The sequence below is a fragment of the Mustela putorius genome, unplaced genomic scaffold (assembly GCF_011764305.1).
Source record: "Mustela putorius furo isolate JIRA1106 unplaced genomic scaffold, ASM1176430v1.1 tig00000997_pilon_pilon_pilon, whole genome shotgun sequence".
In the NCBI taxonomy this organism is placed as follows: Eukaryota; Metazoa; Chordata; class Mammalia; order Carnivora; family Mustelidae; genus Mustela; species Mustela putorius.
The window spans coordinates 4,656,830-4,674,527 of NW_025421527.1; the positions used below are offsets into that span (position 1 = coordinate 4,656,830).

General features: G+C 60.2%; 1 protein-coding gene across 5 annotated transcripts in view; it reads right to left on the reverse strand.

The window, feature by feature from the left end:
* SLC25A44 (solute carrier family 25 member 44) overlaps nucleotides 1-16,669 on the reverse strand; it is a 28,806-nt gene extending 12,137 nt beyond the window's left edge. The window contains exons 1-4 of one of the 5 annotated variants that reach the window (XM_004778511.3): nucleotides 16,503-16,668; nucleotides 11,644-12,281; nucleotides 6,123-6,250; nucleotides 1,866-4,135 (exon numbers count right to left, since the gene is read on the reverse strand). In XM_004778511.3, the coding sequence (XP_004778568.2) occupies nucleotides 3,944-4,135; nucleotides 6,123-6,250; nucleotides 11,644-12,268 (945 nt within the window). In that variant the 5' untranslated portion in view covers nucleotides 12,269-12,281; nucleotides 16,503-16,668 and the 3' untranslated portion in view covers nucleotides 1,866-3,943. The other 4 variants (XM_045086746.1, XM_013048971.2, XM_013048973.2 and 1 more) reach the window with 4 other exon arrangements.
* Nucleotides 16,670-17,698: the final 1,029 nt, after the last annotated feature.

Genomic DNA, 17,698 nt, shown 5'->3' on the forward strand with positions numbered 1-17,698 from the left:
AACAGAAAACAAGAGAACATTCCCGACAGTAACAGAAACTATCAAGTACGAGGTAGTGACCTAGTAAGAATGCGTGAGTTCGTTGAAGAACGTTAAAACTCCGCAGAACGGGCGCCCGGTCGCTCAGCGGTTCAGCATCTACCTTAAGCTCCCCATGATCCTGGGGTCCTGGGATCAGCCCCACATCGGGCTCCCTGCTGAGCGGAGAGCCCGCCCCTCCCTCTGCTGCTGCCCCTGCTGGGCCCCCTCCTTCTCTGTCTCCCTCTCTGACTAATCGATAGAATCTTAGGAAAATGAGTCTGAAAAAGAAAACCTGGTGGCGGCCGGCGGCAGACAAGGAAAGCCACGTGACTGACAAGTGCGGCGAGGGGCCCCGGAACTGCTGTGGAACAGCCCTGTCCACGCCTTCAGAGCGGCAGGGGTTGGGTGGACGCCGGTGCCGGTGAGGATGGAGACAGGAACAGCTTTCCTGGGAAGCAACCTGGCCAGGCAGAGGCGGGTGCGAACCCCAGAAGCCAGGGCCCCTCTCAGCGCTGTGCAAAAGCAAGGACAGGGGCAGCGGCCCAGGCAGGAGCTGCGGAGGACGGGCCGAGCCGGCCAGGGGTCTGCCCCCGGCTGGGTGAGCGCCGGATGCCCACCAGGGAATGAAAGGCGGCCCAGGCCCTGCACCCCAGGCACCCAGGCTCCGTGGTGACCCCGCAACGCAAGCGTGTTCAGTGAGAACGGCCTCCGCGGGCCCATCATCACTCACGTCCACTTACAAACAGGCACGAAACCTGTTTTACAGGGAGGCGAACACACCGGTGTCCCCTCCTTGCACTGGCCAACCCAGATGCCCCGACCCGCCGCTCTACTCCTCGGAGTCCCTTCTGATGGCACTGGACTCCGCAGAGCCGGCGCCCCGCGCCCCGACCGCCGGTCCACCTCCGGCTCCGGCAGCACTGCCGGCGACACTGCGGGCAAGGCCTCCCGCCCCAACCCCGCGGGACACCGAGCCCACGAAAGCGAGGCGTATGGAGGGGGGCGGGCGGGGGCGAAGACGCAAATACCTAAAACAGGAGCGACCCGGCCTGGGCAGGTCTGGGCGGTGGCTTTCGACGGGTCCACGCGAGCAACTGCGGACGCTTTACCAGGCTCCTTCCTGCGACAACTGCAGGAGAACCGCTCCTGCCCGGAGGCCACCAGCGGCCGCCAGCGGCCGGCACCGGGCGCCCCTCCCCGGCGGCCCCGACGACCTCCGGGCCTTGGCACAAGCCTGTCCGTAGCCTTCGCCCCGTCGGCCCCCCGGTTCCGCTCGGCGTCACGTGCTCTGCGGCTCCCTCCGCGCGGCCCTCGGTCTCCGCCCGCCCGGCGCCCGCCCCCGCACGCCCGCCCCGGAGGCCGAGCGCCCAGCTCCCCGCCCCGCCCCCGACGGCGCGCGCGACCACGTGACCGCGGGCGGAACCCGGCCAGTCGCGACCCGGCGCGAGGCCCCGTGACCGGGCGGCCGCCGCGCCCCTCCCCGGCCTCTCGCTTCCCGCCCCTTACCTCCCGGCAGCGACCAGCTTCTGGAGGAAAGTTTCCACCAGCGTGTCGAGGAGCTTCACCCTCGGGATGGTGGCGCCGGGGGGCACGGCTGGACACGACCCTTCAGGACCCCTTTCCTCGCAGCCGCCGTCTGCGTGGACGCGGCGAGCTGCGGCCATCTTGAACTCCGACCGCCAAATCTAACGGGCTCGCTCGCCCCGCCCCCCGGGCCTCCCGATTGGCCGGCCCGGCACCGGACGCCTCCGGTTGGAAGGGGCGAGTGTCCGTCACCGAGCCGCGGGGGCGGGGCGGCGCGCTCCGGCGGGCCGAGGGACCACGCGCACGCGGACGCCCGGGGGCTCGGTCAAAAGGTTTAATCACACGGCAGCGGCTTCGTACAGTGCATCAGCGGGGGTCCGCCGCTCGCGTTCGCGGAGTCCAGTGGGCCACGCGCCAGCTGCACCTGCGTGCCCGCCGCCCCGCTGTCCCACGTTCCTTCCGGGGCGGGCCACAGACCAGCCCCCCGCGAGTCCAGCGGCCGCCGTAACCCGAGGCCATCCGCCCCCGCAGGGGTCGGGGCCCCCTGTCCGAGCACGGGCCGGGGCGAGGGAGGGAGGTGGGCAGAGGGAGAGGTGGAGGAAGGAGGGAGCGGTAGACACACGGAGAAAGAGGTGGACAGAGGGACAGCCAGACAGAGGGAGAGGTAGAGAGGGCGGGGGGGGGGGTGCGGCACCCCGCATGGGGAGCTCGGGGCGGGGCGGGGGGGAGCAGTCTGAGCGCACGCACGCCCCCTCCTGCCACGGCCCGCCGAGTGGCCAGCGTGGGGCCCGCCGAGTGGCCAGCGTGGGGCCGACAGCAGACGGGCCTCTAGGGAGGAGGCGTGGGGCGAAGCGCGGAGACTGCAGGGACAGGAGCCCTGGCCTCCACCCTCCTGGTGGCTCTTGGGCAGGTGGGTGACTGAGGGGTAGTGGGTCAGAGTCACCTGTGCACCCTGGTGTGGGGGGGAGCCACTAGGGGACGGACACTGGGGGACACCTGACAGAGGAGGAGAGGGGACACAAAACCAAAGGGAGGTGAAGGGGGTTCGCCCTCAAAGATCTGACAGACCCCGGTGGACAGAGGTGGAGAAGCAGGGTCTGGCTCTGACCTGGCCAGGGAGACAGAAGGGGGCAGCCGTAGAAGTGTCAAGGCCTCGGGTAGCTAGCACCTTTCATGGCACCGCGGCCATTCCCGGGGTGGGACTGATGAGAGGCAGGAAGCTCCTCCAGCCACACGTGTGACCTCTGTGGGTGCGGCAGCCTGGGTGGCAGCGGCGTGTGGGGAAGGAGGAGTGCCGGGCAGCCGCGCAGGGCAGTGTCGGGCTGGTAAGTGCAGCGGTCGTGGGCAGGTGGTTTTGTGGCCTGCTGACCGGGAGGCCTGTGACCGGGAAGGCTCTTCACTGGGATGAGGAGAGAAACACCAGTGGTTCCACGACTCGGAGGCTCCCGCTGTGAGGCCTATGTGTCCATGAGTCCCGCTGACCCGGGTACAGACATGGGTGGCCCCACTGCGTAGGGCCCAGAGCTCCACTGGGCTTCCCCGGACCGGCTGTTCTCTCTGCCTGGCAGGCCCTCTAGTCACCCCGGGCCTGCACGTCCGGGGGCTGCTGGCTCGGAAGGAACGTGGACGGGACAGATAATTGGTATTGAGGGAAAAGCCGCGTTTTCCACCTGTCTTGAGGAAGGGGTGGGCTCTGACTGCAGGACTGGCGCTTCAGCAGGACTGACAGTACCTAGTTCACAGGTGTTAAAAAAACACACACAAGATAAAGGATCAACATTTGTCCCCGACCTAATACCTCTCCAAAGAGAGGACAAGTGCTCTGGAACACCAGAGGTTCTCGCTGCTCCTACTCCCCGTGCGGAAGTGCTGGCCCGTGCCTCCAGCGCCCCGTGGGCAGGGAGAAGCAGCGCAGTCCGGCGGGCAGCTCAGTCCCGAAGTAAACACGAGCGGGCCCGCGGAAGGCAGCGGGAGAGGGCTCGTGGCAGCCGATGGGAGCAGGGCTGAGGGCCCAGAAGACCAGTGACGGGAAGCAAGCTCTATGTACAGCTCTTGTCTGGGTGTCAGGAACACAGACGGTGGGGGAAGCCAGAAGAGGTTCCGCAGGGCGTGGGGCGGTGGCACTGAACGGTGGGTTTCCTTAGGACGGGGCTGAGGACCGGGACTGAGCCAGGGAGCCCAGCAGGGCAAGAAAACGAAAAGTAACGGGCGAGGGGGTCCCGGTGTGGAGCTTCTTCAGCAAGAGCCGTTCCGTCTCTGCCCTGTCCCAGACAGGCCCCCTGGGGTAGGGCTGCAGATGTGGGGTGGCGGGGAGCCCGTCGGGAGGCGGCGCCACCCCTCCACGCGGCCCCTGCCCCAGAGCAGCGCGGCCACCAGTGGGCTTGACTCCCGCTGCGGGTTACCAGTGTCGGGAGTCGACCAGCTCCGGCCGGAGGCTCAGCTTCTTGAGGCTCTCGTAGCCCACCACGATGACGATGGTGGAGGGCGTAGCTGAGATGATTCTGGCCGAGAGGCCCTTCATGAGGCCCCAGGGCCCCTCTTCCGCCATCAGCTGTCTGAAGGTCAGGATGATGGAGCTCTTGCCTTCCACCTGGAGAAGCACACAGCGGAGGAGGGCCGCGGGCTGCGGTCAGAGCCTTGTGCCTTGGGGTCCGGGGTGGGACCGTGCTTGGGCGCGGCAGGGTGGCCCGGGGCTGCGTGTGGGCCCCAGTGCCGGCCCGCCTGCCAGGGTCGGATCCTGCTCCCCGGTCACCAGTCACCGACAGCACAGCCCCGTGGGGAGTGTACTCTGTGCTCGGGGCCCTCGCGCGTGCAACAGCAACGGAGCACCCCCGGCCCCGCCGCGGTCGTCTGAGCGGTCCCGCTGGCAGGCCCCGGTGCCCTGTTAGTGCGAGCTATTACCACCGTCAGGCCGGCCCTCCGCTGCGGCCCTGCCCTGGCTGCGTCCCTCTGGCCTCAGGGAGACCGGGTACTCGTGGTCCTGCCGCTCTGTCCTTTCCATTCCGACCACTTCAGCCCCTCAGTCCCCGAGGCTGGACTCCTCCCCTCACGCTGGCACCCACACACCCCCCAAGGCCCCTGTTCCCTGCCACACCGGAGTCCAGCTGAGACTGGCACCTCCTCTGTTTTTCTCGACAGTCCTGCCCCCTTCCTGTGCCCCCAGACCCTGCCACCGAAGCACACTTGGTCCCACTCAGACCCTCAGACGGCGCAGGACACCAGCTCTCCGTGTCACGCCTCCCCAGACTGGGCGATGTTCACAAGGCCATGGGCTCGGAGCGTCAGCCCCTCCCCCCACGTCCCGCACCACACCCCGCTCTTCCTCCGCACACCCTCCGCACACCCTGCTCTTCCTGGGCAGCACTCTCCTCTGCCCGCCTCTGCCCCCTGCCCTCCCTGCCCTCCCGCAGAGCCACAGCAGGGGCAGGGCCGCTCGGGTGAGCCTCCAAGCCTCCAGCGCGCTTTGTCCCCTCCCGCCCGGCAGTGCCTCGGCAGCAGACACCTGTCCTTTCCCTTGGTCTCCTCACGGAACACTCGAAATAAGCCTCAGAAGAGGAGGGAACCTGTGCACTTTGTTATCTGCAAACCAATCAGATGCCAACTGATTCGTTCAAAAGTGTGGGGGGGGATGCCTGGGGGGCTTAGTCGTTGGGCGTCTGCCTTCAGCTCAGGCCATGGGATCGAGCCCTGCATCGAGCTCTCTGCTCGGCGGGAAGCCTGCTTCTCCCTCTCCCACTCCCCCTGCTTGTGTTCCCTCTCTTTTAAAAAGATTTTTAAAATCTTTTTAAAAAGTGTGTGGGGGCGGCATTCTTTCCTAGGGACGAGTACACCTACATTTACCGGCCACCTCCGTCCCAGCATCCTGGTATCAGGGGGCGGACTTCACCTCCAAGCTGTTGAGTTCCCTCCCCCCCAGCCTCACCAGCGACCCCACTCTCCTGCACAGCTGCCCTCCAGCCCTACCCACCTCAGACGTCACAGTTCCCCAGTATTCTCACCTAAAGCTTCACACCGCAGCCCCTGCCACCCGTCTGTGACACACCCAGATTCAGATTCTGCTTCCTCGGACGAGGTGCCGGGGAGCTCTCTTTGAGCTGAGGGAGGACAGGGACGATCATCCCTGGACAGCACCACCAGGGCTCTGTCAGCGTCCCTGCCGCGTCTACATGGCACAGTCGGTGAGACCTGCCCAAGAACAGTCTGCAGAGAACCCAGACCTACCCGCCGAAACGGACAGACGTCTAATCGCCCCAAACCTGCGACGTAAGGAAAAGCTGTCCTATCGGCTACGCTAGCAGGCGGCCGGGCAGGGAGGAGCCCGGCGGGCATGGCCACGACAGGAGCAGGGCATGCTGGGACAGGAACAAGTGTGCGAGGCCACAGACACTACGAGGGCAACACTAGGGGCTTCGACGTGCTCCGCTGGTTTCTGCAGAAGCGAGCCGGCTGCGGGAAGGGGCCTGGCTGACAGGACAAGGCCAGCTAGACTAGAAGGCCATGGCTCAGAGGTCAGGAGGGCACGGGGGAGCCCGCAGGTCACCCACCCTCCTTCTCACCCGGGCGGAGGCCGGACTTACCTGCACTCGGGTGCGGATGACGTCCATGGGGTTGGTGAGGACGGAGGCAGTGGCCGCAGCCAGGGGCCCCGAGACAGCCTGGAAGACGATGTGCGGGCACTCCTTAGGACAGAGGTATGAGAGCTGTTCTGGAACCGAGGGAAAAACAAGGCCTCAAGACCCGCGGCATCACGCGGTCAGCCCTCAGGCTGCTTCTGCGCCCAAGGACGAACCCTCTCCAGCCCCAGCCCCCTCGGACCCCGGAACACCCGTCTTCTCTTCCTGGCTTCCGTCGGAGCCAACAACACTGATGGCTCTGAGGGCCCTTCCGGAAGCCATGCTGGGTCCATCTCCAACCTGAACAGAACAGTCCTCTGGGGAAGGGGTTTCAGAACCTCTCTGCACACCAGTTCCTTTCATCTGATGGACAGAAATCCTCCCTGGTGCGAAAACCCGATGCCTGTGCTCCGCTCCTCTCGACTCACGGCCAGGAACGCACACGGGGCCCGTCTTCCCACGCAGGCACGAGGAAGGGGCAGGGTGACTGGCACGGGCTCTCTTCCCCGCATCCCTGTCCTGACCTTGTGCGTTCTGGACCACGTGAATATTTGTACTGTACTTTTTCATTCCAGCTTCCTAGCAGGTGGCATTACGTTAGTTTCCTACGGGGGACACAGTGACTAGAAAATCCCGCATCCTGCTCAGTGCTCGCGACATTAACCCCTTCAGCCCCATCACCTGTTTCCCAGCCTCCCACCTCCCCCCTGGGGACCAGCAGTGTGTTCTCTGGAGCAAACAGCCTGTTTTTTGGTTTGTCTCTTTTTTTCTTTGTCTTGTTTCTCAAATTCTATGTCTGTGTGAGATCCTATGATACCTGCTTTTCCCCGACTGGCTTATCTCACTTAGCATTATACCATCTAACTCTGTCCATGTCATGGCAAACAGTTAAGTTTTCATTTTTTTTAATGGCTAATACTCCATTATGTATATACCTATGTGAATTTATTTTAAAGATTTTATTTATTTGTTTGACAGACAGAGATCACAAGTAGGCAGAGAGACAGGCAGAGAGAGAGGGGGAAGCAGGCTCCCCGCTGAGCAGAAAGCCCGATGTGGGACTCGATCCTAGGACCCTGAGATCATGACCTGAGCCAAAGGCAGAGGCTTTAGCCATTGAACCACTCAGGCGCCCCTATGTGAAATTTTTTAAAGATTTTTAATTTATTCATTAGAGAGAATGAGCGAGCACAAGTAGGCAGAGTAGCAGAGGAAGAGGGAGAAGCAGGCTCCCCACTGAGGAGGGAGCCGGATGCGGGACTTGATCCTAGGAGTCTGGGATCATGACCTGAGCCAAAGGCAGAGGCTTAACTGACTGAGCCACCCGGGGGTCCCCCGCCATATGAATGTTTTTAAAAACAAAAACAATACTGAGAGAAAGTCATATCCCAGAGAGAGGTTTTCTCCAGGCTGTACCAAGAAAGCAAAGCTCATTTCTCAAACTGCTGATGGAGACGGCCAGACTCACCCACCCCCTGGTCACTGGGAAGCTCAGTGCGGCTGAACTGTTAGCTTTACCCTCTCTAGCCATGAAAGACAAGAGCTCGCTTGTTGAACAAAGGCTCCCTGAGTGGCCACGTGGCCAGCCGCCCCAGACCCTGAGGATGGAGGTGTGAATAAACGAGGTCAAATCCCATCCTCAGAAAGGTTCCTGTTCTACGGCGGTGGCGGCGGCGGGGGGGGGGGGGATACAGGCAATCCCAAAAACCAAAACCAAAAGACAGAGCTAGGTCAGAAGTCACGTGTGTCCCCTGTCGATAAGGATAAAGCAGGAGAGGGGACAGGGAATGCGGAGTGCTAGCAATGCAGGGGCTGCCGTTTTAAACACGGTGGGTATGCAAGCCCTCTCCAGAAGGCTCGAGTCTGAGCAAAGACCTGAAGGTGAGTGCAAGCCCTATGGATCTGTGCAAAGAACTTTCCAAGCAGGGGAACATCCTGTGCAAAGGCCCTGAGGCAAGAGCATGCCTTAAGTCTTCACGGGCAGCAAGGCCAGTGTGAGGTCGAAGCTCTGGCTTCCGCTCCACAGGAGGCTGGATGCGCGGCAGGCTCGCCACTGCAGGTTCCGTCTCCGTGTTCTCTCTATAGCTCAGTTACCACAGAACCTTAAAGAGTTTTCTTCTCATGCCCTTACTTTTGGTCATTTGTGGCCACCTAAAGATCAGGGGGTAGGCATGTGGGCCTCTAAATCCGGTAGCACGGGAGGACTCCGTACGGCCTGCCGGAGCTGCCTGCCTCTGCCACCCGAGGTTGCTAGCCACCGGTCAGCATAAACCGAGAGAGTGACCAGCATAAACCGAGACACCTGCGTCCTGTTTCTCCAGAGAAGGAAGCATCTCACGGCCACTGCGTGGTGGCGTCCAGCTGGGCGCTGCCAGCTTCCATGGGCCTGTCTGCACTGGCCCCTGGGCCTGCCACAGCAGGCTCCAGGTTCCCGCTGTAGTCATGCACACAGACCATTTTCCTGGGGCTTCGGGAGAGGATGAGAAAACAAAGCAAGAGGGTTGGGGCAAGAGCTCCAGGTCTCTGCTCTCCACCACTCGTTCAACCAGCGCTCATGGGCTCGAGTATCTGCAGAGCAGATGGTAAACCCAAGCTCACTTGGTCTAAGGCCCTCGTGGCCACATGATTTTGGACGGTAATATAAACGCCTGTTTATTTCACGCTACCGGATGCCAGGCACTGCGCGGAGCACAGGACACACAGCAGCGAGATGAACCTGGAAGGGCCTTCATGGGACTCCCATTCTGCTGTGGGAGCTGTGAGTCAAGGACCCAGTGACCACAAATCACGACAAACGCTGTGAAGGAAACGAGCTGAAAAAAAGACGAGCCCTTTTTCCAACTGGATGAAGACGTCTTCTGTGCAAAGGTGGCGTGTAGGCTGAGGCCTGGAGCGCCAGAAGCACGACGGGGGACAGGGTGCTCCAGGCCGAGAGAACGTTATGTGGAAAGGTGAGGACAGAGCTTGGTGTGTTTCAGGAGCAGAGAGCAGGACAGTGAGGACGGAGCAGACCACGGGGACAGAGGCCACTGCGGGCCGCGCAGCACAGCGGCCGGATCATGGAGACCTGCACTGGCCACGGGCACACTCGTGTTCACTTTGTAAACTTGTGTTTACATTTATTCTAAATGCTCAGAAGGCACCATTGGCAGATTTTAAGCCTTTGGGAACGACGAACCATTCTGCTCATTCAACAAGTATTTACGAAGCACACGTGTCACGTGTCCAGGAGCCCGTCTGTGCAGTCAATAAATGTCAGTTTCCTCCCCCTTCCAAGAAACTTTCCAATCAACTGTATCTTAATTGTATCTCAACTGAAAAATGCATTAGGAAAAAGGGAGCCTTTCCACACCGTGGAAGAGAGAAGGTGCGACAGTGGTAAATGTGTACGTACTTCATGCTCGACACTCACCACCTCTGAACACATCATCCTGCTTGACTTTAACAAAATAAATGGTGTCTTGGAGTGGGAAAAAAAAAAAAGGAGAGAGAAGGTGCACACAAATGGCATCAAGGCAAGCTATGCAGCTGCAGAAGGAAGCTTCCAGGAGCGCCCCGGGGCTCAAGGACAGACAGGTGGTTTCGGGGTTAGGAAGGGCTCCAAGGACAGATGGAGGCGGCAGTGAGCAGCACTCACGTAGGTCATGGCCTCACAGGGCTGGTGCACCTGGACGGCGGAGAGGAACAAAGCCGGGGTGGGAAGATTTGTCCGTGATCTGGCCTGGCTACCACGCACATCACACCAGGGGACACTCCGCTGTAAAGGGCGGCGGAAGCCAGGCGAAAAGATGGGCCCGTCCTCGGCCAGCAGGGGGAGCCGCTGAGCACCACGCCCAGGGTTGACAGAGCGACTCCGATGCCATGTGCGCTAGGTGGGATGGGAGACCAGCTAGAGGGCTGGCGCAGCAGCAGGCAGGGTGGCCTTGGAGGCCTGGTTTCTAGGGAAGGCAGGAGAAATGGACAGAGAATAGGAAAAGACATTCTGGGGTCACCAGGACCCGATGTGGGCACAAGGGAGTGACTGTGTCAGTGACATGGAGAATAACCTGGCCACTGAGAAGGAAGGGAGTCAACCAGCTTGGGATGAAAGACAGTTTCCGGCGTAGTGTTTCGGATGTAAATGCATGCGTCCAAGTTGGGAGGCCCAACAGTCAGTGTCTGTCCAGAGCTCTGGGAAGTTAGTCTAGGGACAGACACAGATTTTCTGACATGGCAGAAAAGGACAAGTCAATTGTACATGAAATCACATGAGGAGAGAAGGGCAGAGACAGATGCCGGAGAAAGCGCTCATGTTTCCTAGACTGCTGCTTTCTTTCTTCTTCTTCTTCTTCTTCTTCTTCTTCTTTTTGGCGAGAAAGAGCACACGGGCACAAGCAGGCCGGGGGCAGAGGGAGAGGGAGAAGCAGGTTCCCCACTGAGCAGGGAGCTGGATGTGGGGCTGGATCCCAGGACGCCGGGATCATGACCTGAGCCGAAGGCAGACACTTAACCGACTGAGCCACCCAGGCGCCCCTCTTAAGAGTTTTTCTTAACATTAAGATTACCAAGATCAGTTCCCAAAGGATCTGAGGCAAAAGGTCACGTGGAGTCTGGGTGAATTTTACCAAATATGCAAGAAGAAAGACTGTGCTGAACAGGAGAGAGAAACAGAGCTGGCAATAAAGAAGAAGGCACAGTCAGGAGAATAGGAGAATCACAAACGTGTAGTCCCTGAGGGAGAGCGTGATGACAGGTGAGGAAGGCATCATGAAGTCTGGTTAGAAAGGTCCCGGAGAGCCTGGGTGGAATGCCCACGGCCAAGGCTCGGAGCCCACAGCAGGGACTGTGGAGGCTGCAAGCAGACACCGTCCTCACAGGAGTCTGCTGGTGGCCCAAAGCCACGGGTGGGTGTCAACGGTCACAGGCACGCTCAGGTCCTGTTCTTGGCAATGCACTCTGCCTTCCAGAGGGAAGTCTGGCAACAGGCTTATTGAGGCCCTCAAAAATGTTATCTTTGGACCCAGTAATCCATTTCTGGGAAACACCTAAAAAGAAGTAAAATGTCTTACAAACAAAAATACATTCTAGGAGCGGAGGGGTTCCAGGCTCTTCGACACCCTGAATTTAACAACGCTGAGGAAAGGCATCCAACGCAAACACTCATCTGAAACTTGAAATTTCCTCTTCAGATCCCAAATATCCCATGAATTTTGTCCTTCCTCGCCTTCCAATTAAAGTCCACGAACCCCCACTGATTAAGGCAATCAACATAATTGATGTTCGAGAGTCGTCTACTTTACTCGTCTGAGTCCCCCCACAATGACAGAAGCTCCCCGAAAGCAAGAACCCATGTCTCATTCATCCGTGAGCCCTCTTGGGATCAAATGTTTGTTGGACAAACACCCCGTTCTTCCCTGAAATCCTCCGCTCTGGCTTGCACAGCGCCCCGCCCGCCCCGCCCCCACTTACCCCACCTGCCCAAGCCCTGCTCTCCCGCCCCCCTTACCTGCATAGAAGTGATAGAAGGGCCACCAGACAGCACTGTTTGGGATGTAGGTAAGCAGTGACGCCACGTACCCCCGGTAGAAGCCTCGGAGCCCGTCAGCCCGCAGGATCTGCTTGATGATGTCCTTGGTTTGGCCAAAGGCTACCACCCCTCGTCCCTGGGGGCTTGCTCGCACTTGGAAGCGGCCCATTCTCTCGCCCTTGCGCTGCATCATCAGGTGCTGGGACACCACATCGATGGGCACCGTGATGCTCTGCGCCACAAGGGAGGCCGAGCCGCCGGCCACCAGTGACTTGACCGTGTTGCTCTGGCTGTAGTCAGCGACAAACTTCCGGGTGAGCTCGTACGTGGTGACGTAGCACTGGCCGGAGATGAGCGTGAAGGTGTTGACCAGGAAGCCCCGGTAGAGGCCAGTCACGCCGTCGGCTCGCAGGATCTTGACGAAGGCATCGAAGGTCCCGTGGTAGAGGCTCTTGCCTTTCTGGACCTGCAGCCGGGTGCGGATGAGGGTGAACGGGTAGACGCTGACGCGGATCATCATGGTCATGGCCACCCCAAACACGTAGAACTTCTTCTTGTCCAGGTGCTCCCACTCGATGATCTGGATGTTGCGCTTGTCCTCCATGGCGCCTACAGCCCTGGGGGTGCGAGCGAGCAGGAGGACGTGGGCAAGGAAGCCAGGGCTTGCGCTCTGCCCTGCGCCTAGGCTCCGAACCCCGCGCTCAGGCTTCATCTCCGGGGTACCCGCCTCCCCAGAGTTTAGATCCCACCCGGTCCAGCGAGGCCGGCTCTCTTGCCCGAGTCATCCTTCGTGCCCCTGCTCTCTCCTTGGTCAGCCCTTCCCCAATTCCAGAAGCCGCCCCTCACCTCAGTGACTCCCGCAGCTCCGCTCCCGGCTCGGCTCCCTGCCCCGGCTGAGCAGACCACCGAGCCCAGTCCCTGCCTCTGCCCGGGCCCTGGAGTCAGAGCCCATGCGCCTCCTGCTCTGCTCACCCAGGCAGAGCTCAGGATGCTGCCCAGAGAAACCACCTGGCCAGGGGCAAGGCCTCCACGGGATGAAGGGATGTCACTGAGCGACACTTAGCAAGTTCCTAATGCTGAAGGGAAGCCGGTGCTCCATTTTGGCTGCTCCAGGGCCTCCCAAGGAGGCACCGCCTTGACCAGTAACCTTCAGCAGGGTGCTGCTTTTGTCACCATTTACCGGCGGCAGCGGACTGGGCCCTCCGAGCGGCCCAGTTACCCTCACTACACTTATCTTCCCTGCGGCCTGCATTAGAAGAAAGTCTGCCCCCCTCCCCGCCCTCCAGCAAAGGATAGAAAGTTAGCAACAAGCCAAAGGTCAGAGTCCCCTTTGGTTATTAGATAACTCGCTCTAGAGAAAAGAAGCAGCAGCAGAGAGCAAAGAGGTTTCCCTGAAGTCTGGAGAACCATAAGGCACAGGACAGGCCCAGCCCTTCTCACCCCTGCACACAGAAATCGTCATCTCTGTGCTGTACAACGAGGGCAGACCCAAGCGATAGGAAGATACCACCTCTGCCTTCCAGACGCGCACAGTCTGTTTTCAAAGACAACAGCAATCCCTCCGGGGAATGGATCTAAGACTCAGACAGAAACCAGGTCAAAGTACGCTGCTGTGGCTCTAATGTCAGGCCTGGCCACCACCGAAGTTCTCCATCAAAACCAGCACTAATGCAATAACCATATGAAACCGGGACCTTCCAACTTAAGAACCATCCAGCAATGGGTCATGATCTACTGGACATGCCCTGAGCGACAACGGAACGTGTTCCTGCACAGGACACCGGACATTTTTGGCCAGAGTGGAAACGGGGAGGTGGAACCGGCAGCGAGAAGTCAGGGGCTCCCCAGGCTTTGGGAGAAATCCCGACAGGCTTGGTAAGGAGGTGGCCACATTAAAGGGACAACTCTAGAAGCCGAAATGTTCCTGAAGCCAGTGCCTTAGCCAACCTCATGTGTCTAAATGGAATCCATCCTTGACCACCTATCCCAACCAAAGGTCCCAAGTAGCCTGAGGAGCTTCTTGCTTTGCCATGGAAGTCAGCAGAGAAGCACAGTGAGCTTTCCGGGGAGCCCCCACCCCCACCCCCAGCGGGACTGTGTCACTGTCACAGAAGGCCAGGCTGCCTGCAGGGCGAGCCAAACACCTGTGCCCGGAGGGAAAACCTCAGCTTCAGGTGAGGCCAGCGGAGGAACCCTGCAGGGCAGAGCCGTGGGGACAGAGCAGGAATGCATGCAGACCGCCAGAGCAGCAAACGGTGGCTTAGAACAACCAGCTCGGCCCAGGAGGAGCATCTAGGATGTGGGAAATAACCGAAAGGAAGGCTGCCGTGTCACTTGCTGCGGGCAAAAGTGGCCCTTCCTCCCCAGCCTCAAATGGGGACACCCACCAAGCCCCACAGTCCTCTCCTCTGAGGCCTTCAAGAGAAGGTGGTCACTGTCACCTGCCCAGAGTGTCTGGTATCCAGGGTCCCAAGGTCATGTTTCCAACACCACTGGGCGATGAGCAGAGAGAGACTCAAGGATTTTCCGAATACCTGTCACCTCATGTGACCTTAGAACCTCACCTGTGCAGAGTTAGACACTTCGGCATCAGATAAAGTAAAAGGAACAGGTCCAAGGTCATGGTGGAGGCAGGATATGAGCCAAGATTTCTCCTCTACTGACCATGCCTTCTACCCCACGGAAGTGAGGAGTTCTGACACAAGTCACACTGCTCAGTCTAAAGCCGGGTCCCTCCCACCTGTGGCAGGCAGCATTAATGCTTTCATGGCTGCTGGTCACTCAAGGGTTAAAGGGTTAAACATAAGCTCCTGGGCCTGCAGATGACCAGAGATTTCTCTCAGCTTTGCTCCAGAGAAACCGAAAGCTGCCTCTGCTTTCCCAGGGTGCTGGTGGAGGGACTGACCAGGCTGAGCGGCGGGCCAGCACTTGGCTGTCACCGGACAAACACGGCAGGGCTCAAGCAAGACGTCCTCCTGCTGGGCTCGCGCCAACTGTGCTAAGCAGGACAGAAAGGAAGAGCAGTGGACTCGTTCTCAACTTGTCCAGCTGAGTCATAAAGAACCACTAACTCCTGACAAGAAGTCTGACGGCGGGACCCAGCACCCCATGTCTCCATCCTTACCTGGGCCTATTGACTGTAAAGTCCCACAAAGAAGTGGGGGGACTCTCCGAAGCCAAGGCAGGTGTCTTCTACAGCTGCCATGGTGACCGAAGCCACTAAGGGTCATGCCTCAGAGGGAGAAGCTTGTGCAGCTGAAGGTGAGAAGGCCCCGCACGCACTCCCTCTAACCCTTCAAAAGCTGCGGCTGCCCTCGAAAGTGGGATCCCAGCCTGCTCTTTGTTACATAACCTCCAAACTTCCTGCTGAAATACCAAAACTAGTCCCTCCCGCTCTACCCGATGGAAAATCCTCTTGGCAGGCACCCGGACGCGCATTGCCTCTGGGCTTCCCTTCTCCCCACTCAGCAGCCCCGTTCTTTCGGGCTCTTCCCCCAACCCTTACTTGCGTGCACAGCTCCGAATCTGAATTTCCTCCCGTCTTTCAACAACTGCCCAGGCACAAAGTTTGAAGTGCTTCCTATGGAACCCAACAGATGACCCAGGACACGCCGAAGTCATCAAACGCGATGTCAGAGGCAGCGCCTCCGCTACTAAGCCCAGCAGGGGAAAGGGACAGATCGGTGGTCTCTGCACCTCCCCCTTCCACCTGCACTCTTCCTGATCCAGAAGCATCCCTCCAGATCATTCTCTAGGTACTGAGGTAAGACTCTGGTTCAGGACACGGCGGGCCACCTGGAAGGCCGGGGTCATGCAGTGGGAAGAAGACCCGAACTCAGGAGGTCCGAGGTCCACTTCCATTACTGGTATGATCGGAACCATGTCGCTTCATTGAAACTCAGTTTCCTCATCTGGGAAGCGGGGCGGCCAGGCCTGCCACACGTGTACCGGCGAGGCGGTTCGTGGGAAAGCATCCGGTAACAGCGAACATCTCTACCACTGCAAAGCTCTCCTGGTCAGAGCCGCGCACGCACCGGCAGCTGGCCCGGGCTGGGAGCTTGCAGACAGACGAACTGAGGCTGCAGGCTAGCGCGTCCAGTAAGAGCCACTGTCAACGAGCTGTCTGGGTGACTACTGTGCCCCAGCGTTTGGAAAAGTCTGCTTTAAGTGACGACGGTCACTCTCGGTATAACGATGACAGAGCTGCTCAAGAAGTCCAGGACCATAACGACTCTATCCTGACCTGTCGCCAGAACTGGGCCCAGCACTGGTCACCCGACGCAGGCAGAGCTGTTCCCGCGGCCACCCGCACCAAAGCCAACCGCGTCCCGCAGCTCTGGACCCACACGCTGGGCTCGGCCCCCGGTTCTCAGCGGAAGCAAGGCCTCTGCCCCACTCTGTCCCTCACTCTCCCCGCACGGGCGCGGACACATCTCCACGCTCGGCCACCGCGACGCCTCCGACCCCTCCGACCCCGCCCTCGAGGCCGACCCCCCACCCGTCACGGAGCGGCCCCACCCAGCTCTCCCGGGTCGTCCACAGGCACCCACGCGATCCTCGTCGCAGACACCGCACGACAGCCGTCCCGGCGGCGCCTGCCCGGGCCCCCCGCACGGCCGCCCTCGGCCCGGGGCTCGCTGCCGGCCGAGCCACGCCCCCGCCCCGCTCCCTCCGCCGCGCGCTCCTCCGACGGGAGCAGACGCCTGGCCGCAGCCGCCCCTCGGCCCTGGGGCTGCGAGGCCGGCTCCCGCGGAGCCGCAGGCGCTCGCCGCCGCCGTGACAGGTCCGGGTCCTCGGAGACCTCCGCCGCCGGGCGCTCCGCGCCGCCGGCTTCTCACCTCCGCCGATCAGGGCGGTTCTGCCGCGACCGAGGCGAGCTCCGAACCCGGCCCTTTAGGCCACAGCGCCCACTCGAGCCTCCGTGCCCGGCGGCCGCCGGCCCCCGCTCGCATCTTCCTCCATCTCGACCCGGCTCCCGGTACAGCCGGAACCGGAAATTGGGGCACTGTCGCTCCCGCCCCTCGCGAGGGGGCGGGGATACGCCGGGGGCAACTCCACCAATGGCGTGCTGAGCTTTGAGCCTCTCCCCCGCCACCCCCGAGGAGGTGAGGGGCGGAGCGCGCGGCCATCCTGAATTCGGGCAGAAGCCACGCCTTCGTTGGCCTCGTCATGCCCTCAGTTCTACGGCGCGTGCGTGTCCTTTCTCGTTCGCGGAGCCAAGTCACCCGGCCCTGCTTGAGGATCCCGTTGTAAGTGGGTCACCTTGTGTTTCGGGTCTCTTGGAAATCTTAACTCCAAATCTAATCTGTGATTTTTGCGTGACTTTTCTCATCTGTGGAGCCAAAACAGTAGAGGCCGGTGTGCAGCAGGAAGGAATGAGGTTAGACAACCGATTCTGAGGCTTGAGAACCCAAAACATTGCAGGAATAGGGGCCATTCTGGAGGTGGAGTAAATGACATTAGGGTGTCTTCCGGCTCTGAAACGACCTGTGTTTGGATTTTAAGGGAGAGGAAGAGCTCTTTAAATGAGGGTCTGGAAGACCCGGGGTGGAGAGAGAGTTCACTTCAAAATGGGATTTTCCACATCTCAACAGCAAAAGACCAACGACTGGGTGGACAAAAGACTTGAATAGACGTTCTTTCTCCCGCCTCGGTTCGTTAGCAAGTCCAGTCGCAAGTCCAGTCTTGCATTGGCACAGACCACGGTGCAAGCTCTCCTCTCCCCTGTCACCTGCAGCCCATCCTCAGATGCCGTGGGCTTCATTTCTCTTTGTTTTTATGTATGTATTTATTTATTTATTTGACAGACAGAGATCACAAGTAGGCAGAGAGGCAGGCGGGTGGGGGGAGCAGGCTCCCGGCTGAGCAGGGAGCCAGATGCGGGGCTCGATCCCAGGACCCTGAGATCATGACCTGAGCCATGAGCCGAAGGCAGAGGGTTTTTTTTTTTTTTTTTTTTTTAAAGATTTTATTTATTTATTTGACAGAGATCACAAGTTGGCAGAGAGAGAGGAGGAAGCAGGCTCCCTGCTGA